The sequence below is a fragment of the Saccopteryx leptura genome, chromosome 2 (assembly GCF_036850995.1).
Source record: "Saccopteryx leptura isolate mSacLep1 chromosome 2, mSacLep1_pri_phased_curated, whole genome shotgun sequence".
Taxonomy (NCBI): Eukaryota; Metazoa; Chordata; class Mammalia; order Chiroptera; family Emballonuridae; genus Saccopteryx; species Saccopteryx leptura.
Genome location: NC_089504.1, coordinates 271,829,880 through 271,854,157, shown reverse-complemented (window position 1 = coordinate 271,854,157; position 24,278 = coordinate 271,829,880). Strand labels below are relative to the sequence as shown.

General features: G+C 43.2%; 1 protein-coding gene across 3 annotated transcripts in view; it reads left to right on the top strand.

The window, feature by feature from the left end:
• TRAF5 (TNF receptor associated factor 5) overlaps positions 1-23,812 on the top strand; it is a 46,052-nt gene extending 22,240 nt beyond the window's left edge. The window contains exons 1-11 of one of the 3 annotated variants that reach the window (XM_066361814.1): positions 1,560-1,583; positions 5,466-5,684; positions 6,670-6,727; positions 8,995-9,096; positions 11,264-11,428; positions 12,086-12,163; positions 12,475-12,549; positions 13,676-13,768; positions 17,529-17,669; positions 19,452-19,620; positions 20,789-23,812. In XM_066361814.1, the coding sequence (XP_066217911.1) occupies positions 5,467-5,684; positions 6,670-6,727; positions 8,995-9,096; positions 11,264-11,428; positions 12,086-12,163; positions 12,475-12,549; positions 13,676-13,768; positions 17,529-17,669; positions 19,452-19,620; positions 20,789-21,366 (1,677 nt within the window). In that variant the 5' untranslated portion in view covers positions 1,560-1,583; position 5,466 and the 3' untranslated portion in view covers positions 21,367-23,812. Of the gene's footprint in view, positions 1-1,559; positions 1,584-5,465; positions 5,685-6,669; positions 6,728-8,994; positions 9,097-11,263; positions 11,429-12,085; positions 12,164-12,474; positions 12,550-13,675; positions 13,769-17,528; positions 17,670-19,451; positions 19,621-20,788 lie in introns of those variants that run through there. The other 2 variants (XM_066361813.1, XM_066361815.1) reach the window with 2 other exon arrangements.
• Positions 23,813-24,278: the final 466 nt, after the last annotated feature.

The following is a 24,278-nucleotide window of genomic DNA, read 5'->3' as shown; positions in this document are numbered from 1 at the left end:
CGACAGTGATAGGGCAACAGCCTGAATGCAGGAGTACATATGATAATTCTGCTTTGTTCTATTAAGCCCAGAGATGTGCAAAAACCTAAAACAATGCCACTCTGCTCACTAGTTTTTGTTGTTTTGGAAAATGGCTATTTGTCATAAAATATTTTATTTATGTTAACATGGTACTGGCTCGTTATCATCTTAAAGGGAATTAAAATATTTTTAAATTCTCAATTTGAAATGTTCAATTTGATAAATAGTGATGGAACCCACATAAAAACTCTTTGGGGTTCTCAGTTTTTAAAAAGAGACTTTATTTTAGAGCAGTTTTAGGTTCACAGCAAAACTGAATGAAAGGTACAGAGATTTCCCACACAGCTCCTGCCCCACACATGCACAGCCTCCCCCACGATCAACATCCCTACCACAGCCGCACGTTTGTTACACTTGCTAACCTGCATTGTGGAAGGGAGGAAAATAATTTTCCCCCTACCCTTCTGAGTTCTTAACTGAGACCCCCTGGTATAAAAGACAGATTAAGAAGAAAAAAGCAAACAGAAGTTTATTAACATATATACCTCATATATACATGGGAGATACCCAGACAACGAATAGGAACTCTCCAATGTGGCTTAGAACTCAGGCTGCAATACCATTTTAATAAGGAAAGAGTGTGTGTGTGGGTGGGCCATTTAGTGGAAAGAAAATGATTATTTAGGAAAGATGAATGGGCTCTTAGAAGAATAGATGGGAGATGAGTGTTTGTAACAAAGTTTGTCTGGGTGTCAACTTCTAGTTTCTTCTTCTGTGATGAGTCAGTCTTCCTTGGTTGATGAAACTCCCAGAAAGAGGATTTGTGATAACTAAGTTCCTTTTCAGATAGATAAGGTGTTCAGAGAAAGCTGCTTCCTGCATTTGTTATTTTTCAAGTGCCTATAGTTCAAAATATTCAATATACCAATGCAGCATATTTTGAGGTAGCATATTCTGCTACCCTTCTCTGGACACATCATTATCACTCACAGTCCATCATTTACGTAAGGGCTCACTCTTACATTCTGTGGTAGCAATTTTCAACCAGTGTGCCATGAGAATTTTTAATAGAGAATTTTTAAAACATGCAGAATCTGATTATTTAATCAGGAGCACTGACTTCTCCCTAGATCTAAAAAAAAAAAAAAAAAAAGACAACATCCAACACAACTATAGCCTTCCAGTGTGAATGAATCAAAATTATACTTTTTTTTGTCAGATCGGCAAATATATAATTTTTGGTGTGTTGCAGAATTTTAGTAATGAGTTCACATGTGCCATTAGATGAAAAAGGTTGAAAAGCACTTTTCTAAGGGTTTGCAGAAATGCATAATGACATGTGTTTACCATTATAGTATCATATAGAGTAGTTTCACTGCCTAAAAATCCTCAGTGATCCTCTTATTTCTCTCCTCCCTCCATCCTCACCACTGCTGAAAACCACTGCTCTTCCTACTGCCTCCATAGTTTCGCCTTTTTCGGAGTTTTATTTAGTTGGACTCATACTGTCTGGATGGACTACACTTTATCCATTCACCTGCTGGAGGATGTCTTGATTACTTGTAAGTGTTGGAAATTATAAATAAAGCTCCTATAAGTATCCATGTGCAGAGTTTGATGTGGACATACGTTTCCAGCTCTCTTGGGTAAATACCAAGGAGTGTGATTGTTGGATCAGAGTGTATTTCGTTTTGTAGGAAACTGCCAAACTGTCTTCCAAAGTGCTACATTCCTACCAGCGATATATGAGTACCTGTTGCTATCTGACTTCACCAGTGTTCTGGATTTTGGCCATTCTAATAGTGTATAGGGGTACCTCATTGTTTTAATTTGCATTTCCCTGAGCACCTTTTCATGATCTTATTTGCCACCTGTATATCTATACTTTGGATAACATTCCATTATCAGATATATCTTTTGCAAATATTTTCTCCCAATCTCCGGCATATCTTTTCATTCTCTTGATGGTATCTTTCACAGAGCAGAAATTTTTAATTTTGATGAAGTCCAGCTTATAAATTCTTGCTTTCGTGGATTGTGCCTTTGGTGTTGTATCTAAAAAGTCATTGCCAAACCGAGTTTATCTGTTTTTTTCTCCTGTGTTATTTTCTAGGCATTTAATAGTTTTGTGTTTTGCATTTTACATTTAGGTCTATGAGCCGTTTTTAGTTAATTTTTGTAAAGGGTGTAGAATCTGTGTCTAGATTCATTTTGGGGGAATTCACATTTGGGAAAGGGCTATCACTGCTTATTGTATTGCTTTTGTCCTTTGTTAGAGATCAGCTGACTGTATTCATGTGGGTCTATTTCTGGGCTCTCTAGTCTGTTCCATTGATCTACTATGCCACAGTCTTGATTATTGTAGCTTTATAGAAAGTCTTGGAGTAGGGTAGTGTCAACCCTCCAATATGATTCTACTTCTTTACTATTGAGCTGCTATTCCAGTTCTTTGGGTCCTCAGTTATTAAGAGTCTGAAGAGAAGTCTTGAGACTAAAAATTCTGAGAACTGCTGTTGTAGAGAAACATGGACACAGATAAATGCATTTAAATACTTGTGCTAGGAAAGAGGATAAAATGTATCAGAGGGAAACCTAACCTGAGTTTTGTACCTACTACTGCGTTGTTCAGGGGGCTGAACCAGCCTGTTGTTTTAGGGTACATCTCTGAGTCCAAATTTATTTTATTTTATGTATGTATGTATGTATGTATTTATTTGTTTTTTACAGAGACAGAGAGTCAGAGAGAGGGATAGATAGGGACAGACAGACAGGAACGGAGAGAGATGAGAAGCATCAATCATCAGTTTTTCGTTGTAGCACTTTAGTTCATTGATTGCTTTCTCATATGTCCCTTGACCAGGGAGCTACAGCAGACGGAGTAACCCCTTGCTCGAGCCAGCGACCTTGGGTCCAAGCTGGTGAGCTTTTGCTCAAACCAGATGAGCCCGCGCTCAAGCTGGCAACCTCGGGGGTCTCGAACCTGGGTCCTCTGCATCCCAGTCCACCGCTCTATCCACTGCGCCACCGCCTGGTCAGGCTCTGAGTCCTAATTTAGATGCTATGTAACACAGATGCAAACCCAGACTCAAGAGAGAATCCCAGAGAGGCATAGAATGTGAATTGTCAACTTCCCTTGGTTATTAGGGTTGTGCATGTAACTCAAGTGCCACACTTATTTGCTCTTTGTAATTAAAACCTGTTAAATCTCAAGAGTAAACCATGTTAGAAAGGGGAACAACCACATCTGTTACAGATCACCTACCACCCTTGAAGTTCTGCAGGAAACACATGCAGAGAAGAAAAGGTGAGGCTTTAGTCTCAAACCTCAGGACAAAAACATATATATATATATTCTCTGGTCTGCTGGACTCCTCCAGAGAGAGAAAGCTTTGCTTGCTGAAGGAGGCCCGTTGCTTCCTCTGTTCCCTTCACCCAGGCCACGCCCCCAGACTCAGACCCCCTCCAGCAGTGAGAGGCCAGATGCTGACCTGAGCAGAGATGAGGGTTGAATGGGGCCCCTACGTGATCAGGCTGTGCAGTTCTTCCCCTGCCCAGTTGACCTCATCAGCTCCAAGAGAATCAGGAGGGATCCCAGGCAAGCCAAAGCAAGCAATCCTGAGGCCAGGCCTTCCTGTACCCTGGCCATGTGGAAGTATAAGACCCCAGGGACCACCCCAGATGGCTTCCCATCTGTTAGTCATTTGCCAGACACGTCCCCAGGCACTGCTCCTGGCGCTGTGCCAGAAGTAACATTTCCTGCTGGGGAGGCAAGGCTGTTGTTAACCTGGGGAACACCGGTGGGTTCAGAGGGTCCCTAAAGGTCCAGCTGTTGGCAAGTGTACAAGGAGAAGGTCTAGAGTTCTCATCAAACTTTGAAGGCAGGAGGAAGTTCTTTCTCAAAAAATGGTTAAGAATCACTATGTAAAGGTCAACAGTGATTACAGCTGCTTTGTTGAGGGTTTTTGAAATAGGCCATTTAATAACATCAGTTCAACAAATAGCTGAGTTGTTTTCCATGCCTGGCTCAGGGCTGAGTGGAGACGCAACAGGATCATGACCAGATGCTCTCTGTGTCTCATTGAGGAACACAAGATATAAATCAAATAATCACATGCACAAAATGTCTAATTTCAAATCAAGTCTTGCTATAAAGGAAAAGAACCTGCTTTGATGACAGGTATAACAGTAGATGCTTATTTTTTGTTTTTATATGTTTATTAATTTTGAATAGGTAATGCATTCATGTTTTAAAGAATCAAAAGGATTATGCAGTGAAACCTCCCTTCCCCTGAGGCCATGCATGTTCTCCAGACTGGTGAACAAGCCTCCTACTGTTAGACTGGGGCTGAGGGGCTGGGGGGGGGGGGGGGGAGGGGAGTAGGGCGGGGTGGGGAAGCTTGCTTGAGACCATGAAGCTTGAAATGAAAGTTGAAGCATGAATGTGAGTTAACTAAGTGAAGGGGACTGTAAAGGGATAGGGGGAGTACTCTAGGCAAAAGCAACAGCTTGTGCAAAGGCCCTGTGGCAGGAGACAGAATGGTATATTGGAAGAACTAAAAGAAAGCCAGCCTCTGGCTGGAATGCAGAAAGCAAGCGAGGAAGTTCAGGAAGCCATTGGGCAGGGAGGGTGCACTCTTGTAGCCTGCTCACTATTATGGCTTTTCCCTAGGAGCCCTGGAAAACCCTTGAACAATGAGCGGATATAATAATCAATCACACTTGCATTTTTAAAATATTACCCTGACTATTGTATGGAGAAGGGTGTGGAGGGAAAGCAATTAGTGGGTTCTTATTGAGTTCAGGTGAGAAATGATGTGGGTGGGTGGTGGTGCTTTATCTAGTATAGCAGGTTTTCAAACAACTTTTGTTCAAGGTTATTTTGTTATAATGCTGATGAGATGCTGGAAGAACTTAACTCTTGCTTATATCAATTGGTCTAAGGTAAAACTAGTTTTGTCATGCATTGTTTTGTGGCGGGTTCTAAGGACCTTTCAATGATGTTAAGTAAGGACTTACTGTATACAGCAAGAAATACACTGGTGTGCATGGTTCTTGCTTTTGAAAAATGTTAACAAAACATCTGTTTCAGTTCTCTCCACTGAGTGAAAGAAAATTCATAACAGGAGTTTTGCTTAAAATGTAGTTAGCATCTGGCTAGATTTTGTCCAAGCATGTGGCCCAACTTGCAGAATAATTGAGTACCCTTTAGAAAGGTTGATAGACAAAGGGCTGACGTCTCTTAGAATTGTGCTAGACTACATCTGGTCTAGCCTCCGGCCTGAGCACCCAGATATCTCCCATCTGCGGGGGCAGGAGGTTGTCACTGTTGTTACAAGGTCATAACAGTGACCGTGTGGGTGACGTTCAATAGTTAAAGTACCGATGCCTGTAGTTGTTGGGCTATGTGCACACTTAACTTTCCTTCTGTTCTCCTGACCCCCCAGAATGGCTTACCCTGAGGAGCAAGGAGGCATCCCCTGCGGTTTTATCCGCCAGAACTCCGGCAACTCCATTTCCTTGGACTTTGAGCCCAACACGGAGTACCAGTTTGTGGAGCAATTAGAAGAGCGATACAGATGTGCCTTCTGTCACTCAGTGCTTCACAACCCTCACCAGACAGGTTGCGGGCACCGTTTCTGCCAGCATTGCATCCTGTCCCTGCGGTGAGTGGGCAGGTTGCTTCTGGACACAGTAGACAAGCACCAGGTGGGGGCAGGGGCGCAATCGTGGGATCTAACCCATCAGCTGCGGCCACTGAACTGTAATCGTGATTTTGGAATTGCTGTGATTGGCCACAGAAGCACGAATATGAGAGGGGGCTCTCCCAGGCCCTTCTGTGAGACCCTGAGAGGATCAATCTTCATTTTTTGCCACTCTCCGATTTTCACCTTTTGTTTTGCATGTGAGGGCAAACCTAGAGGCACAGTCTGTGTTGGGGCACCCATGTCACCCCAGGGCCTTGGCTCTGGCCACCCTGACCTTTTCTGGCTTTGAGGTAGAAGTGATGTCACATCCAAAAGGACCTCGCTGTCCTGGGTGCTGTTTTCCCCTGGGTGGCTGTCGAACCTGGTCATACCATGTTGTGGGAGGAGACCAAGGGAAACACAGAAGCAGGCACTGGGGGCTAACAGAGCGGCAGTCAGGACGTGGAACCCTGCCCCTGCCGAGCTTAGAGAGGGGGTTATCATAGCACAGTCTCATTCATTCATGGGTCATGGGTTCGTTCATTCAGGCACTTTGCTACACTAAGCTCTAGTGTCCAGAGTTGAAGAGCTAGAGGTCCAGTGCGGAACAGGACCCAGTCTCTGCCTTCTAGAATGTTCCAGCCTAGTGAAGCAGACAGGTTGCGGTACAGTGTGATAAGCAAAGGACTGCCGAGGGAACCACCGGCAGAGGGCATTTCGCTCTGTCGGGACTATTTGACTCGTGTCTGGGGGATGGATGGGAGTTTGTCAGGCAGACTGGAGAGATGCTGGAACTGAGGTGCCGAGGGGCTTTCTGGGAGAGGGGAATAGCATGAGTAAAGACAGGGCCTGGCCTGCTCAGGGGAACTTCGGGGGGGTCGAGCATGGCTGGAGTGCTGGGGCTGCTCTTGGAAGAGTTGAGGTCAACTCTTAATTCTGGCTCTATTTTTATTTTTCTTTCCAGAGAATTAAATGCAGTGCCACTCTGCCCTGTAGATAAGGAGGTTATCAAATCTCAGGAGGTGAGAAAATCACTGCTTTGGTTTAGCAGCTCTCTAGGTGATGGAGAAGCCAGTGTCCTGATTGGACAACGAGGTTGGAGCAGGAGAGTGGCGGGGTGGGGGGACCTTTTTCTGAGCCCATTCCTCTGCTGAGGGGTCAGGTCAGACCCCACTCCTACCATTGTCTGACAGGGGCTTGTTTGGGACATGATTGACTCCCCATATTTCTTCTCCTGCGTCTTCCTCACCTGCTTCCTATACTGGCTCCAGCTGCATTGAGTCACTTGGAGAAATGAAACATCCTGTTTCCTGGAATTCACTTTCTCCTCTGGTTAATCTCTAAAACTGCTTTTGATATTGTTACATCTAATAGCCCTACTGAGATATAATTCATATGTCATAAAATTTACTTTTAAAAAGTACATGTTTCTTGTGTACATTCCTAGGAGTGGGATTGCTGGGCCATATGGTAACTCTATGTTTAACATTCTGTAGAACTGTCTGCCTATTGCCCAGAGGAGTCACACACCCTTTTATATCCCCTCCAGCAATCGAATTTGTCCTGATCCTTGCCAGAATTTGTTATCGTTCATCTTTTTTATCATAGCCTTCCTCATGGGTATGAAGAGGTATCTTACGGTTTTGATTTATGTTTCCCTAATGATTAACAATGTTGAGTGTCTGTTCATGTGCTTGGCCATTTGTATGTGTTCTTTGTAAAAATGTCTATTCAATTCCCTTGTCCATTTTTTCCTGTGGATTATTTGTCTTTTATTGTTTATTTTTTTATTATTTATTTAATTTATTGTACTAACATGGATTCAAGTGTCTCACTTAATAGTCCTTTATTGTTGAGTTCTAAGAGTTCTTTATATATTCTGGATACAAGTCTCTTATCATATATATGATTTGCAAATATTTTTCTCTCATTTTGTGGGTTGTCTTTTCACTTTCTTGATGGCTTCCTTTGGAGCACATTTTTCATTTTGACATAGTCTTCTTTATATTTTGTTTGTTTTGGTCACTTGTGCTTTTAGCGTTGTGTCTCAGAAACACTTACCTAAGCCATGGTCATGAAGATTTTCTCCATTAAAATATTCTTTTAAGGTCAGTTTTCTTCCTTTAAAATTCCGATACAGAACATTGTAGCATCACCTCCACCGGGAAGCTCCCTGAACACCTGTCTGATACGCGCACTCCTTCTCTGTGCTTTCGGATGCATTCTGGAAGCCTAGCAGAGGGCGGAGTGGTGTTGTGTCTGCCTCACCCACTAGGCCAGGACTGGGCATACTGCACAGTGTGAGTTGTTGGGACAGATCCAACCTGCCACCTGTTTTGTATGGCCTGTGAGCTAAGACTGGCTTTTATATTTTTAAATCATTGGGAAAAAAAATCAAAAGAAGGGCACACAGATCTCTGTACTATTTTTGCAACTTCTTATGAATCTTAAACTATTTCAAAATAAAAAAATTAAATAAAAATAAGAATAATGGTTTGGGACATGTGAAAATTACATTCCAGTGTTCATGAATAACATCTTACTGAAACACAGCCATGTCCATTCATTTAAGTATTGTGCACGGCAGAGTTGAATAGTTGCAACAGAGATCATTGCAGTGTGGCCCACAAAACTGAAAATATCTACTATCCAACACTTTTTTTTCCAGTCATTTGAGAGAGAGATAAAGAAGAAGGTAGTGGAAAGAGAAAGAGGGACGCATCAACACATTGTTCCACTTAGTTGTTCCATTTCATTGTACAGTCATTAGTTGCTTCTCACATGTGCCCTGACTGGGTATCGAACCCACAACCTTGGCACACTGGGATGATGCTCTATCCACTGAGCCATGCAGTCAGGGCCTCCTATCTGACCCTTTATGGCAAAAGTTTGCCACCCCCTGATTTGTGCTGAAATACCAAGTCAGCACAGCTTCAGTGACTCTGGTTGGTGACTAATAGAAACCTTTCTGCTGGGACAGAAAACTGAAAGCATCACCCTCAGTCAAAGCCCCACCTCCTGACCTTTGAGCATGTGGGGTCAAGTTCACCATGAGATCCTCCTAGCTGCCGCCTACTGCACCGGACATCGAATTACCTGACTTGTGTGTTTAGTGACCTGCTAGAAGTATGCATCTGAGACAGCTTTTTCTTTTATGGTGGTGAATCTGGTATTTCCATTCCAACCACAGTCTGGAAGTTTCCACCCAACTTCTGAGATGTACGTGAGGACCAAATTAATAATAGCTTCATTGATATTGCTCCAAAACTTTGGTATGTTTGTCTTTTAGGTTTTTAAAGACAATTGCTGCAAAAGGGAAGTCCTCAATTTATATGTATATTGCAAAAATGCTCCTGGATGTAATGCCAAGATTATTCTGGGACGATACCAGGTTGGTATTACTCATGAACAATGTTTGCCTTTGCCAGTTTCCAGTGATGTGCATTGAATACCGTTTTGTGATTCCTATCTAGAAATACTACAGCACAGCATGCCAAGGGCCAAGGTGTGGGGGAAGTTTGTTCTGTCCGGAAGGCATGGGGGACTCTGCTAGACCTTGAATTGTGAGTTAGGGGCATTGGTCCAAAAGTGAAGATATGAGATATGCTGGGCGAAAGGAATGCTTAAGGAAGGACTTGTATCTGGGGGAAAGTGTGAAGGATTTGGGGTCCGTAGGGAGGGGCCAGGGCATGACTGCCTGAAAGCATCTGCAGATGCTGGGGTGGCTGTTTCCCAGCAGCTGGGGGCCCCAGCCTCTTAGAGTTTATTATGATCTAAGGCAGATAACAGATCAGAACAGAGTTAGGATGGAGATGAAAGGGGAAGCACTGTGATGAGATGCAAACAAACTAGGTGTAGGGGAAGTGAATGGGAATCAACTTCCTCTCAGATGAAACTGTCCTGCTTGGCTTTTCAACCCAGCCAGGGCAGCTTATCAAGTTCGAGGCGGGAAGTGTGGCTCCGCCATGGCAGGCCCACATCAGGTTTGATCACACTTAGGAACGAACGGGACTCAGGCATCTCAAGCTTCCAGGGAATTGCTTGGAGGCTGCTGAGATTTTTCCACTCCCACCCACACATTTGGAACAAATTTCAGGTGCTCCAGTATTTTCTCTATCCTGCCTCCCAACCCCTCAGGCGCTGAGCTTATAAATGTGTAAATGATTTCCTAGTGAAACAAGGAAGTTCTTTTTTGTGTTTCCCTACACAGTCCCTAGCCACTTGTTCTGATAGTTGATTCCCAGAGCATGGCCTGGTTTCCAACTTTGTTGTGTTGTCACTAAGTCTGAAAAGGAGATGAGGTTCAGATTGACCATTTATCAGCTTTAGTGACTGGATCATCAGCTTTCAGAGAAGAGTGGCTGGTTTCTTTTCACCTCTTTCTTTTGTATTTCCCCTCATCCCCTGTCCTCCCCTCCCAGCATGGTAAGGTGTAGCTCTCACAGGTAGCAGAGTCTCCGTGAGCTGAAGGTAGTAGCATCAATGAACTTTGGATAAGATGTGGGTTGCAATTGTCAACACCATGTGTGTCTTCCTAGCCAATGCAAAGGAAAATAGCTCTACTATTCAGTTCCCATAGAAAAACTCTTTGCTCTTTCTTCCTTCAGAGAAGGGGTCAGCAAACTTTCTGTCAAGAGCCAGATGGTAAACATTTTACGCTTTGCAGGCCCTAGAGTTTCTGTCACAACAGCTTAGTTTTCCCATGTTAGAGGGAAAGGAGCCCCTATGTGCACAAATAAGTAGGTGGCTATTCTCCAATAAAACTTTATTTACAAAAGCAAACAACGGGCCAAGTTGGCCCAAAGGCAGTCCGTTGCCAACCCTGTTTTAAAGGATTTTTCAGGGAGACAAGCTCATTATGATTTTGATAACTTGTGAAAATCACAGTAACTGACAGCCATTCAAAGGTTTCATTAAAATATGCCTGTTTTTCTAAACCTCTATTGTTGACGACAACTGGAATGAACACAAATTATGTCATGGTTCTCTTATATTCTAGTTAAAAACATTCCCTGACCCTCGGAGACCAGACATCCCCGGCTTCTCTGGGACGTGTGATCCTATTTCCTCTGCTTCCTTCATTGGACCCCTTCTGGACCCGTTCCCTCTCCTCCCTTTTCTTCCTTTAATCCCTTCCCTTTGTTTTCTTTCCTCTCTCTCCTGCCTTTTACCATCTCCATGGCAGTACTTGGTGCTGGGGGTAGGGATGAAGAGTGCACAAAAGAAATTAAAAATATCTTTGAAGATCTGATCAATTCATTGGCAAGCCTAAGGGAAATATTCAAAAATTAGCCTGAGACTCTGAGATCATCTAAAATGTTACATCTACTTCTTCACCCATCTTCCCCCGTCTTCCTTAGTCCCACCCATTAAGGCTGGCTTTCACAGCCTGGGCCCAGCAGTCCTCCCCTTGGGCAGAGGCAGGGTGGCCTCCACTCAGAGCCTGTGGGCGGCGGCGCCCCTCCCTGCCTCGCAGCGCCCCCTAGCGATCGCAGGAGGCCTTCCTGCTGCCTCCGGTCCCGCCTCCTCCCTTCCCGCTGCCCTGTGCTCTATTGCAGGACCACCTTCAACAATGCTTATTTCAAGTTGTGCAGTGTTCTAATGACAACTGTCAGCAGCCGGTCCTTCGGAAGGATCTGAAGGAGCACCTGAGCGCAGACTGCCAGTTTCGAGAGGAAAAATGCCTTTATTGCAAAAAGGATGTGGTAGTCATCCATCTACAGGTAAAAAAATAAGTAAAAAATTGTCACCATTATGGGGTTAAATTCTGCGTGAGGGATCACAGTGAATCAGATGGGCTACCAAAAGCACCTTTCAGGATTTCTTTTTGTACAGAAACAGATCTAAAGAATAACTTTATGTGAGAGAAGTTCTATATAAAAAACAAACATTCTTGTTGGTAAGACTCTAGACATTTATTATTGGCAAAAATAATGTTTGAGCACCTGCTGAGGGTGAGTGTGCCAGGAATGATGCTAGTCCTGGATCACAGGAGGTGACGATCCTGTCTGTCCTCTGGATGCCATGGTCTACCTGGAGAGGGAGGGTGTAGGCGTGGGACCAGAGCGTGGGGACCTTTCCCCTGTGCCAAAGGAGCCGTACCGATGACCCCCTTTGCCAAAGGAGCCATACCGATGACTCCCAGTCTGCCCTCTGACCTTCTAGTCAAATAATTGGAAAACTGAGTGGAATTGAGTTCATTTATTCTGAGAAGGCAGCCATCTATATGTACTCCTTTCTGGAACCAGGTGGTCCCTTCCTGCAGATGGCAAGCCACGTAAATAGATTCCCAGAGAGACCCATGTGTAAACACTGGGTGCACAGAAGGGAGCCCTTGGAAGCAAGGGTGGCTTTGCTTCCTCACACTTCCTCTGTTTCAGAATCACGAGGAAAACCTGTGTCCTGAGTACCCAGTATCTTGTCCCAACAAGTGTCTGCAGATTATTCCCAGAACTGAGGTAACTGTAAATAATTCTCTCAGGACATTTTATGTAAGATAAAGTTTTAGTAATCATGATAGTGTGTCTGATACAATTGCCTGGGCAAAGGCCCACGGTTTAAATGACATGCGTGCTAGCCACATCTCTGCCTCCCCTTCCTGTCTCGGGGTCCCAGCTTCCCCACAACGTTCCCTCCACCGCCTCAGCTCGGCCTTTTCCCTCTCCTCCCGCTCTGTCCTCAAGCCACCCCGGGCTCCCTGCTGGGGTTACACCAGGAAGTAGGGGAATCACTGATGAATTTCTGTAGCCTGACCCTGTCCATTTCCTAGATGGATGAGCACCTTGTTGTGTGTCCTGAAGCGGAACAAGACTGTCGTTTTAAGCAGTATGGCTGTCCTGTAAAGGTACGGAGTGCCTTTTTGTTTCTGCCTTTGCAGTCCACTGCGTAGTTCACTGGGTGAGTTCCTCGCACTCTGTGATTCCAGCTGGGATGCAAAAGGACGTTCGCTTATGAGAACTTTAGAACTGACAATTGTATTTGTCCGGGTACTCCAGAGAAGCAGAACCAACAGGAGAAATAAAACATATATTTACATATTTATATCTGTGTGTGTGTACATATATATATATACATACACATATACATACTTGTCTTTGCTATAAAAAGGGTAGAGTCTACCTTCTTGGGCATGGAATACATAATTGCTTTCCAGTTCTGAAAGGAATCTTCCTTAAAGTTAGACCCAAACCTCCAATTAGGTTGTATTCTAGAACTTACGTCAGTACCAGAGCTGGGGATGGATGTTGTTCTCTGGACAAGAAGGGGCCAACCCTCAATAGAGGGGAAATTGATGACAACTGTTTGCTTACAGTCTGTGGATCACCCAGAACCCCTAAGATTTGCTTTTATTAGTAATATTGGCACTTTGCAATGATTGTGAGGGCAACAGATTTGCATGGGCTGGAATTACAGTTAGGATGCACACCTTCAACCTGTGATAGCAAGATGATCATAGAAGACTGGAAATGTGCTCGGTAGTAGGGAGAACTAACCTGGGCTTGGCACCAATCTGGAGATAGCTCACCCAGGAGATAGGGTTTGTATGGTCACAGCTGAAAGATGAGAATAGCTACATTCTCCCACAGTCATATACAGGGTGGGGCAAAAGTAGGTTTGCAGTTGTGAGTACGCAAAACAGTTTATTTCTGTATTATGTATTAATTATTGTATTTTCCATGCCAACACCTGTAAACCTACTTTTGCCCACCCTGTCCCAGGGCAAGGAAAGAAATCAGCATTGAGACCTTTGATAGTGACCTGGTTCTCAGTCTCTTTAAATTTGAAATTGTCTCATGGGTACTATAGAATTCTAATGCTGGAAAGGAGACTTGGAGGGGCCATTTTCCTACAACCCACCCTGAGACAAGTAAGCAAAGTTGCTAAAGTTCTGCTTCAGGAGAGAATCCCACCACCATCCTTGTTCTGGGAGACTTTCGACAACCTGACTTGTTCTTCTCTCCGTGCTGAAGGGTAAACGGGGGAACCTGCAGCAGCATGAGCACTCGGCCCTGCGGGACCACATGCTTCTCGTTTTAGAGAAGAACATCCAATTAGAAGAACAGGTAAATAAACAGTCAAGGGTTCAAATATAAAGTGAGGCAGCAGGATGGCTGGCATTTGCAATTCTTGGTATTTTTATATTCTCCGTTTGGATGTAAGTTGACTGAAAGTAGATGTTTTTCGACTAAGTGGCTAGACAGAGTCATAGGATTGTAGAATATTAGAAGTGGCAGGTGTCTTTGAGATCCTCATTCAACAGACAAAGTAACAAAACTCAAATTTTGATGTGTTTATAACTTGTGAGTGTCAGGAGTCAATCTCTAACCGCTGTGCCCTGATTCTCCATGAGATACCGTACTGCCTGCTGGCAGCCTCTCCACACACCGTTTGGTTAATAATACCTGGCACCTAGTAAGTGTCTGATGTTTTGCAGTTGAATCAATATTACCATGACATGACGGTCGACAATCTATTCTAGGCGCGGTGGGTTTAATATATTTTCTAGTAAGTTCTAGTGCCTTCTTTTGAGAAGCTTTGCAACCTGATAAATGCCTGCACACAGGTTTATTTCACCGAGTTGCAATTATCAAATGAAAATATGTGTGCAAATGCTGAGTTTATTGAGTAATTATTATCAAAGTTAATTATTTTGGTAGAACATCTGAGAGGATCAGACTTTTCAAGGCCACGTAGGGAAGAAAAACATCACCCACCTGCAGAGAGGGAGCTGAATTTTCTCCTGCGTATCATTTTATGATGTCTGACTCCAGGTTCAAGTAGGTGTGTGAGTTCTAGGGTGAGATCCTAGAGAAAGTTAGAAAGACTGATTAAACTGTAACCTTGGTAGAAGCCATGTTGTCTAGTAACTATTTCCTCTCAGGTTTGTTCTATGTCACTGCTTCATTCACCCATCCATTCATTTAACAAACACCTTCTAGTTGTCAGGTACAATGTTAGTTGCTAGGAACACTGAGTTGAGGAAGGCACGCTTCTATCCTTGAAGAACTCACGAAAATGTAAACATGTAAGTTGCGGTGACTCCTAGGACATGCTATGAGAGTACCCGTGTCTGGGTTCAGTGGCTGCATCAGTTTACTCCAGGGTAGGTACGGAAGGACATCTGAGCTACGTCTTGAAGGAAGAGAAGGTCTGGCAGTTTAAATCTTCTGGACAGAGGACATTCCAGAAGGGGAAAGTTTGTGCCAAGACAGGGAGGCAGGAGAAAGGTTGATGGTTCAAGGAAATGTGTTTTTGGGGTGGTGGGACACCCAGGTGTGACACAGGGTATGGCCAGAGACTAATCTGTTGGATCCAGATGGCAATGGCCTTTCATGTAAGCCAAGATATTTTTGAACACTGTGCATTCAAGTATTTTTTTATTCATTGGTATTCTGCCTTATTTCAGAAAGGATTTAAGGACCAAAAGTTTGAACTAATGTTTGGCAGTAATAGGGAGCTAATGGGGGCTTTTAAATTGGAAGAATACTTGGCCAGCTAATTGTTTGGTCTCAAAAAGCAGGACAGATGGCAGTAGCGTGGAAGATGGGTAGAAAGAGAGAAGAGAATGAGGACAGAGGAACCAGGCAGAAGGGTGTAGCAATAAACTAGCAATGCAGCAGTAGAGCCCAGGAATTGATGAGCGAGGGGTCAGTGACAGAGTGACTCAGTTTCCATGACTGGCTCCACACTATCAGATGAATTTGGGGATGCTACTTGACCTCTCTCTCTCTCCCAATTTCCTCATTTTTAAAAGGAGATTGGAGTGAGGGTTAAATGAGATCGTGTATTGAAGTTCTTAGCACAGTGCCTGAAACGTAAGCATTTCAACATCAGGTGGAGTTAAGGTGCTGGAGGAGGGGGTGGTGATGGTGAAGAATCAAGCAAGGCTGCATCAGTGGGGATGGAAAGAGGGTGCTGGGAAACATTCGGAGGTTGGACTGGGATGCTGTAAGCTTAGAGGGCAAGAGCATGGTAATGTTCAGGAGCAGGTTATTTGTGAGGGTAAAGAGACTCCTGAGTTTGCTTTTGTTCGGGGGATATGTCTAATGCATAGGTGCAAGTCAGCTTAATAGAAGATTCAGGGTCAGAAATCAGGTGGTTGTTGCAACTATTTGTGCATTCATTCATAGAACATGTATCAGATCCCTGTTGTGTACCAGGCACTGTGTGAGGCTTAGGGAATGAAGAAATAAGTGAGGTATAGCCTCAGCAATTTAGTGTAGAAAATAAAATCTAAATAACCATGGGGAAAAAAGCAGTAAGAGCAATGGGGGTAAGTTATACACTAGAGCAGTGTTTTTCAACTGCCAGTCCACCGGAAATGTTGCGCCAGTCTGCAAAAGAGTTAACCACCCTGATGTTGTATGAAGATTACAAACCCAGTGATCTTAACTGAATTCGCTTATGCTCAGGGTGACTTCTGCCTTAGCGGTCCCTGAAATAATTCTCCTATTTTCATTGGTCCCCAAGTGTAAAAAGGTTGAAAACCACTGCACTAGATAGAGTATGGTCAGGGTGTCATGGAACTTGAGAGGTGGCCTGGGTGGGTGGTCCAAGTAAGGAAATAGTTCTGAGAGGACGTACTCTTGAATGGAGGCTTGGAAAGCAGTACTTTCTGAGAGGGCAAGGCTTGATAGGAAATAGAAGTTGCATAGTTGGGCTGGGCAGGGCACACATGGGACATGAATGGGCATGAGGCTGGCAAGACAGCCAGGAGCAGACCCTGTAGAGCCTTGACTGGCCTGTAAAAGGCCCCTAGAAATAGGTAAGTGGAAGAAGGGGGTGTGACAAGACCAGATCTGTCTCTTCATATTATTGTAGACACCATAGGGAGTATGCACTGGAAGAAAACGAGACTAAAGACCAGAAGAGCGTTCATTCATTCACTCATTCATTCAACAAATATTGATCAAGCAGCTGCTGTTGCCAGGTGCCAGGCCAGTTGCTGGGATTACAGTGGCCTGTGGGAGCCATGCCAGTCCCAGCTCCCATAGAGCTCCCCTCTGGCACATGTGTGAGGGAGAGCATAGGGCCAGTTAAGCCGCTGTTGTGCCCATCCAGGTGAGATGTTATGGAGGCAGAAACAAGCGCTAAAACAAGATGAGACGAAATGAGAATTGGATGTGAGAGTTGTTTTGTTTGTTTTGCTGTGTTAGGAGTTAAAGTTAGCAGGTATTGCTGAACAAGTGGATGTGAGGATGAGGGGAGTTGTCTAGGGTCACTCCTAGGTTTTTGGTTTTTCTTTCGAATAGAACAATAGATTACAAATTCTGAGAGAGTAGCATGTTCTGCCTACCACTGGCTACCTTTGTGCTGGGTAGATTATTTAAACTCTCTGCCTCTGTTCCATCATCTGTAAAATGGGACTTATGGTCTATTTACACCGAGCTCACAGGGTTCTTTGAGGATAAAAGAGCTAATGATTATAATGGTATGATCGACATTCAGCAAATTTCAGCGATTACTGTTGGTACTATGCACATAACATCTAATGTGGTATGGTGATCTGTTGTTGTTTAATAAGTGCATACTGAGTGATTGAAGAGAACCAGTTCACCAAATTCAGTCAAACGATGTCACTATCATTAGATGAACCATCATAACAAGTTAGTTATAGAAAGGGCTGATGAGAAATTTGTGGGTCAGGTTTTTTTTTCAAAGCACCTGCAAATACTTTCCTAGAAAAATACACACACACACACACACACACACACTACAGTTTTCTTAGAAACACTTTTTTATGTGCATTATTTTCCTAGAACTACATTTATTTTAATTTGTATGCATGCATTTAAATGACCTCATTCACATTCCTGTTATTAGATCTCTGACTTACATAAGAGCCTAGAACGGAAAGAAAGTAAAATCCAGCAGCTAGCAGAAACTGTAAAGAAATTTGAAAAGGAGTTCAAGCAGTTTGCACAGCTATTTGGCAAAAATGGAAGCTTCCTCTCGAATATCCAGGTGAGAAATGACCCTTCTATTCATAGCCAAGATTTAGCCTTCAAGCGGCAATGAGGGTTTCTCTTATAACTTTTCAAATGGAAATAACTTCAAATGTACAGAAAAGCTGAAAGAATAAGATAGTGCAAAAAAAGCACCTGTGTATTCTCCTCCCAGACTCAGCCATTGTCAATTTTTTGTCCTGTTTGCATCATCATTCAGTCATTCACTCATTCTCTCTCTCTCCCTTTGTTCTTTATAAACCATTTGAGAATAAGCTGTGTATATTATCGCATTGTACCCCCCGTCCTATAGTATGTATTTCATGAAAATAAAGATCTCCTTTTACATAACCCCAGTACATTTAACAATGTCAGTAAATTTAACATCGATACAATACTTTTATATAATTTATGGCAGTTAGGGTTTTAATTGATGTTGGGCCAATATTAGTTACTTGAGTTTAGATTCATTGAGAACATCTATAGTTCTGCTCTCTGTAATCAACAAAGTGAAACTATTAATTCCCTTGGGGAAAAAATGCTTTAAACAGCACTCCAATATAGCAGAAATTATTTATAAATCACGAGTATGAAATAACCATAAACAAATTCCTAATGATAATGTCTTGATTGTGATTATCAAATTTATAGTAAAAAAAGATTTCAAGACATGTGGTATGAGCAGTATTTTTGAAATTTGGATCCAAAAAGATGCAGGCCATATAGTTTGGATACTTTGTCAGCACACTCTGTGTGTGCGTGCATGCGTGTGTGTGTGTGTGTGTGTGTGTGTGTGTGTGTGTGTGTGTGTGTGTGTCTAGAGAAAAGGAAATGCATTATATGTTACTATCTCAATTCTGATCTTTTCTAACACATGAGCAGTCAGAGTTAAGGCAGTGAGGGTGAGGGTGGAGAAGAAATATGGTTGTAATTTTTATTTAATCTCTTTCATCTAAAGAGAGCAATCAGAAGTTTGGGCCTAATCTCAGGGCACTTGTGTATCACCTGTAGTGCTCCGGCAAGAGCTGGGGAACTGACTTCCAGCTCATTCTCTGCCTTCTATCAGAGAGAAGTTAATCAGGATAGCAGCTTCTAAGAAGAAAAGGCAGTGATGAGAGGAGAGACATGAGAACAGAGATCTGAAGGTAGGGTAGAGCCTGACCAGTGGTGGTGCAGTGGATAGAGCATCGACCTGGGATGCTGAGTTCCCAGGTTTCAAAATCTCAAGGTAGCTGGCTTGAGTACAGGCCCACCAGCTTGAGCGCGGGGTCGCTGGCTTGAATGTGGTATCATCAACATCATCTCATGGTATGGGCTTGAGCCCAGAGGTCGCTGGCTTAAGCCTAAGGTCGCTGGCTTGAACAAGGGGTCATTGGCTTGGTTAGAGTCCCATGGTCAAGGCACATATGAGAAGCAATCAATGAACAACTAAGGGGCCACAACTACTGGTTGATGCTTCTCATCTCTCTGCCTTCCTGCCTGTCTATCTGTCCATCTGCCTGCTTCTCTCTCTCCCTCTCTCAAACAAATAAATAAATAAAGGCTAGAGAACTAAATAGAGAGAAATTGAGGGAGGAGTAAAAATCAGGTGAAGAGAAGTTCAGAGATTTGGAACAGAACCCGGGTAGGAAGGAGGAGGAGGAAGACAAAGGTGGTTAATCTTTCTGTAATCCTTTCTGAATTCTCTATTCTGGACTGTATAGTTTTCATTTCATCAGTTGATTAAATGTGAAATGTTTTGAGTTGAAAAATGTAATCTCAGTGAATTACTAAAATGTTTATATCCATTTTGTACTGAAAGGTTCTTGCCAGTCACATTGACAAGTCAGCCTGGCTAGAAGCTCAAGTGCGTCAGTTATTACACACGGCAAACCAGCAACAAAGTAAATTTGATCTGAGACCTTTGGTGGATGCAATTGATACAGTGAAACAGAAAATTACCCTGCTAGAAAGTAATGACCAAAGATTAGGTATGTCTGATATTTTACACTTGTCTTTTGGTGACTGGTTTGTCGGCATGTGTTCATGAAACAAGCAAACACCTGGCCAAATGGAGAGTCACAGCTGTCCAAAATAAACAATGGTCGAATCTGGTATTTGTGAAACAGAACAGCATGGTATTCTAGACACTCAGGCAAAAAGTATGAAGAGCCGTGAGTGGCGGCTAGAAGAGGCAAAAGGTGGAGAAGGGCCAGGGAGTTCCTAGAGCAAGGGAGCGATGGTTTGTAATTGAGAGTGGAAACTAATGTGAAAGCTAAGAAAGAGATGTGGTGGGAACATTGTTTTCAGTAGAGGCGTAACTCAGAGATGTCATAGGTTTGGTGCAGACCACCACAATAAAGCAAATATTGCAAGAAAGTGAGTCACCAATTTTTTGGTTTCCCAGTGCGGATAAAAGTTATATTTACACTATACTGTGTGGTCTATTTAAGTGTGCCGTAGAATTTTCTGAAAAAGCTTATGTGCCTTAATGAAAGAATACTTTATCCCTAAGAAATGCTAACCATCGCCCAAGCCTTCAATGATTTGTAATCTTTTTCTTGGTGAAGGGTCTTGCCCTAGTAACATCAAAGATCACTGATCAGAAATCGCCATAACAAATATAATGAAAATGTTTGAAATACGGCGAGAACTCCCCAACTGTGACAGGAAGACAGGAAGGGAACAAACGCTGCTAGGTCAATGGTGCCAGTAGACTTGCTCATGGCAGGGTTGCCCCAAACCTGCGATTGGTGAGAAACACAATGTCCTGCAAAAGACAACAAAGTGCAGTGAAACAAGGCATGCCTGTTCAGAAACACAGAAAAGGATCGGGCTATTTAAAAGTATCCCAATTTGAAAAATGTGGTGTCACCATGCTAACACACATTGGCTGAATGTGTCTTCTCTACACGTGGGTGGGTGTCAGTTCAGGAGGACGCACTGGGGTTTTCCTGGTGCCACTCTTGCCAGACATGAGATCCACTGAATTGATGTTATTACTACAAATGGTCCATTGGTGGATATTGATTTCACTTCATCTTTAGGATGTCAGAATTTTATTGATTGTTTTCAGATAACAAAATTCCACTTTGGGCAAATTCTAAAGACAACCCAGGCCTACAGCAACTGGTTTGTTTTTTTTTTTTCTCATTGCAGTTGTTTTGGAAGGGGAGACAAACAAACACGATGCCCACATTAATATTCATAAAGCACAGCTGAATAAAAATGAGGAGCGATTTAAACTGCTAGAAGGGGCCTGTTATAACGGAAAGCTCATCTGGAAGGTGACTGACTACAAGATGAAGAAGAGGGAGGCTCTGGACGGACACACGGTCTCCATCTTCAGCCAGCCCTTCTACACCAGCCGCTGTGGCTACCGGCTCTGCGCTAGGGCGTACCTGAATGGGGACGGGTCCGGGAAGGGGACGCACCTGTCGCTGTACTTCGTGGTGATGCGAGGGGAGTTTGACTCGCTGTTGCAGTGGCCATTCAGGCAGAGGGTGACCCTGATGCTTTTGGACCAGAGTGGCAAGAAGAACCACATCGTGGAGACCTTCAAGGCTGACCCCAACAGCAGCAGCTTTAAAAGACCCGACGGGGAGATGAACATCGCCTCGGGCTGTCCTCGCTTTGTGCCCCATTCCACTTTGGAGAGTGCCAAGAACACCTACATTAAAGATGACACCCTGTTCTTGAAAGTGGCTGTGGATTTAACGGACCTGGAGGATCTCTAGTCCCTCTTGCTGGGGTGATAAAAGGACCTTTTGGGTCCAGAACCATGAAGGAACCCTTCTGAATTTAAACTTGGTACACATTTGTGTTTGGCGTTTTGCCCTCCAGTTTGAAGTCAGTTTTAAAGTACTTCCTAACTTCTGTTTTCTTTTTACATTTTACTCTGTCCCAATTGAAAACTTAAAACACTTAGGATATCTTTTTGTTATTTATATCTTTCTATCTCTTGAAAGATGGTAAGTTTCTTACAATGTCAGGGGCATATCTCTTTTACTGGTGCTTAGCATGGGGTCTCAGAGTAGGCACTCTATGTTAAATGTTATTGGGACACAGATGTAGAATTCCCAGTTGAACATGCTTTGGTACCTGACCAGGTGGTGGCACAGTGCATAGAGCATCAGCCTGGGACACTGAGGACCCAGGTTCAAAACCCCAAGGTCACTGGCTTGAGCACAGGCTCACCAGCTTATGCGTAGTTCACTGGCTTGAACATGGACTCATTGACATGATCCCATGGTCACTGACTTGAGCCCAGAGGACACTGGCTTGAAGCCCAAGATTGCTGGCTTGAAGCCCAAGGTCGCTGGCTTGAGTAAGGGATCACTGGCTCGGCTGGAGTCCCCCGGTCAAGGCACATATGAGAAGCAATCAATGAACAATTAAGGTGCCACAACTGTGAGTTGGTGCTTCTCATCTCTCTCCTTTCCTTTCTCTCTCTTGCTATAAAAAATAAATTTTTAAAAAAGGAAAAAAAAAGATAGGAAGAAAATGCTTTGGTCTTTGGTCTGCTGATTCTAGACTTGACCATAAGCCTGCAAAAACCATCGTTTGGGGTAGGTTGTTCCAGATCACAAGATGGGTGGTGTACGTACAAAGACAGTATGTCCAGTTGGAACAATTCAGATCTCATTAGGTTCAACCATGTTAAAAAACTGTTTTCATATATCAAAAACAGTCAAATACTAAGAGTTTAATAAGGTTCAACTTAATGTATATATGTATATGTATACAAATAATTTAAAGGTATTTTGGTAATAATAAATTAATGTGAGGAGGGACAGAATTTAGTATATGATGGAGAAAGTGCCATAATTGGATAAGAGGAATTTAAAACCTAGGGAAGACGCCATTACAATTTCCTGTGGGATCAGAAGTACTCCCATCCAAAACTGATTGCTTAAAACAGTATCTTCTATTCTCTTTGAGAGAAATTTTGAATTCATAAATTGGTATTAAAAATGGGTACTTATGCCTGACCAGGCGGTGGCACAGTGGATAAAGTGTCGGACTGGGATGCAGAGGACCCAGGTTTGAAACCCCTAGGTCGCCAGCTTGAGTGTGGGCTCGTCTGGTTTGAGCAAAGCTCACCAGCTTGGACCCAAGGTTGCTGGCTTGAGCAAGGGGTCACTTGGTCTGCTGTAGCCCCCTGGTCAAGGTACATATGAGAAAGCAATCAATGAACAACTAAGGTGCTGCAATGAGGAATTGATGCTTTTCATCTCTCTCCATTCCTGTCTGTCTGTCCCTGTCTATCCCTCTCTCTGTCTCTGACACAAAAATAAATAAATAAATAATGGGCACTTACATAAACTTGTGACTTTTCTTGTCAAAGTCCTGAGTAATCTTTTGAATCTATCTGTATACATCTGAGGTGTATAAGCAAGTCGAGATGAGTCTTTCTGACTCTTGATAAGCCCAAGTTAACAAAAAATGCCCAGTTAACCTGAGCCCTAATTCATTGTTATACAACTGAGCACTATACTTGGCTTGGCTCCCTTGACCTTGCAAGGACAAGTGCCGTGGGCTGAGGGCTACTTAGTGCAGCTCACTCAGGTGACGACCATGCACCTGACAACTTCTGAACAGTTAACCTTATAGAAGAAGCATGATTTATAGCGGTGGCTTCTGGGATAACTGAAACGTTCTTAATCTCTTCTGTGCTCTTTCAAGATGCTAAGGATATATAGCGCAGAAATCATCCCAAAGGGTGAAATTCAAAGAAATAAGTTCATAGTAGAAATATACTCAAGAATACATACACTGTAGCTGCTGGTGAACTCCAGGACGGCTGACGGTCAACATGTGACCTCAGACAAGCTCAGGAAGCCTTTCTCTACACCACATGGTGGTTCTGTGTGCTTGTTTTCCATGTTTCTAATCAAGTTCAAGACCACTCCTGTATTCCTTGGGAGTGGAAGACCAGGTTGTAACTAGCTTTAAGTAAATGATATGAAAACATTTTAAAGTGAATTTGTCAAAATACTGCTTTTGTGTTTTAACCAACTTCTCTGTGTAAAAAGTTTAAGTCATGGCATGGTTTGTTTGTGAGTTCAGAGTCCCTTCCTCATTGAAACAGAGAATGAGGTAATTTATGTCAATAGCACTCCTTTCCTACAAAATAAGAGTTGTCATTTTTCTTTTAAAGAAGCAAATCCATGTAAATGATTTTCCTCATTTATAATATAAAATTATTCTATATGAATAAGGTTTTAATTTTATTTCCATTTTGGTTTGATATAGATTCCTGGTGAAAAGAAGATGATACACTCAGCATAAAAGGGGCGTTAACCTTGAGAAAGCTGGGTGGGAGGTAGGTACATATCTATATTAATGCATACTCACAGATCTGAACTCTCGCCCCTGATCTCCAAATTTGATGTTTTCAGCCAAGATATAGTCACAGCCAAGATCAATTCACAGTGCCAGCCTTGCATGCCAGTTAACAGGACAGAGAGCCACCAACCCTTTATGTGAACAATCAGTTCACACTGCCAACTACCTCTTTACTCTTAGAAAGTGATTGGACACCTGGGTCTTAATCTTATGTAAGAATTCTGGGCTGGAGATAAAACTTTGACAGATGCACAGGAGGGGACTCAGGTGAGGAAGTCACCCGAGACCACCACATTTGGGG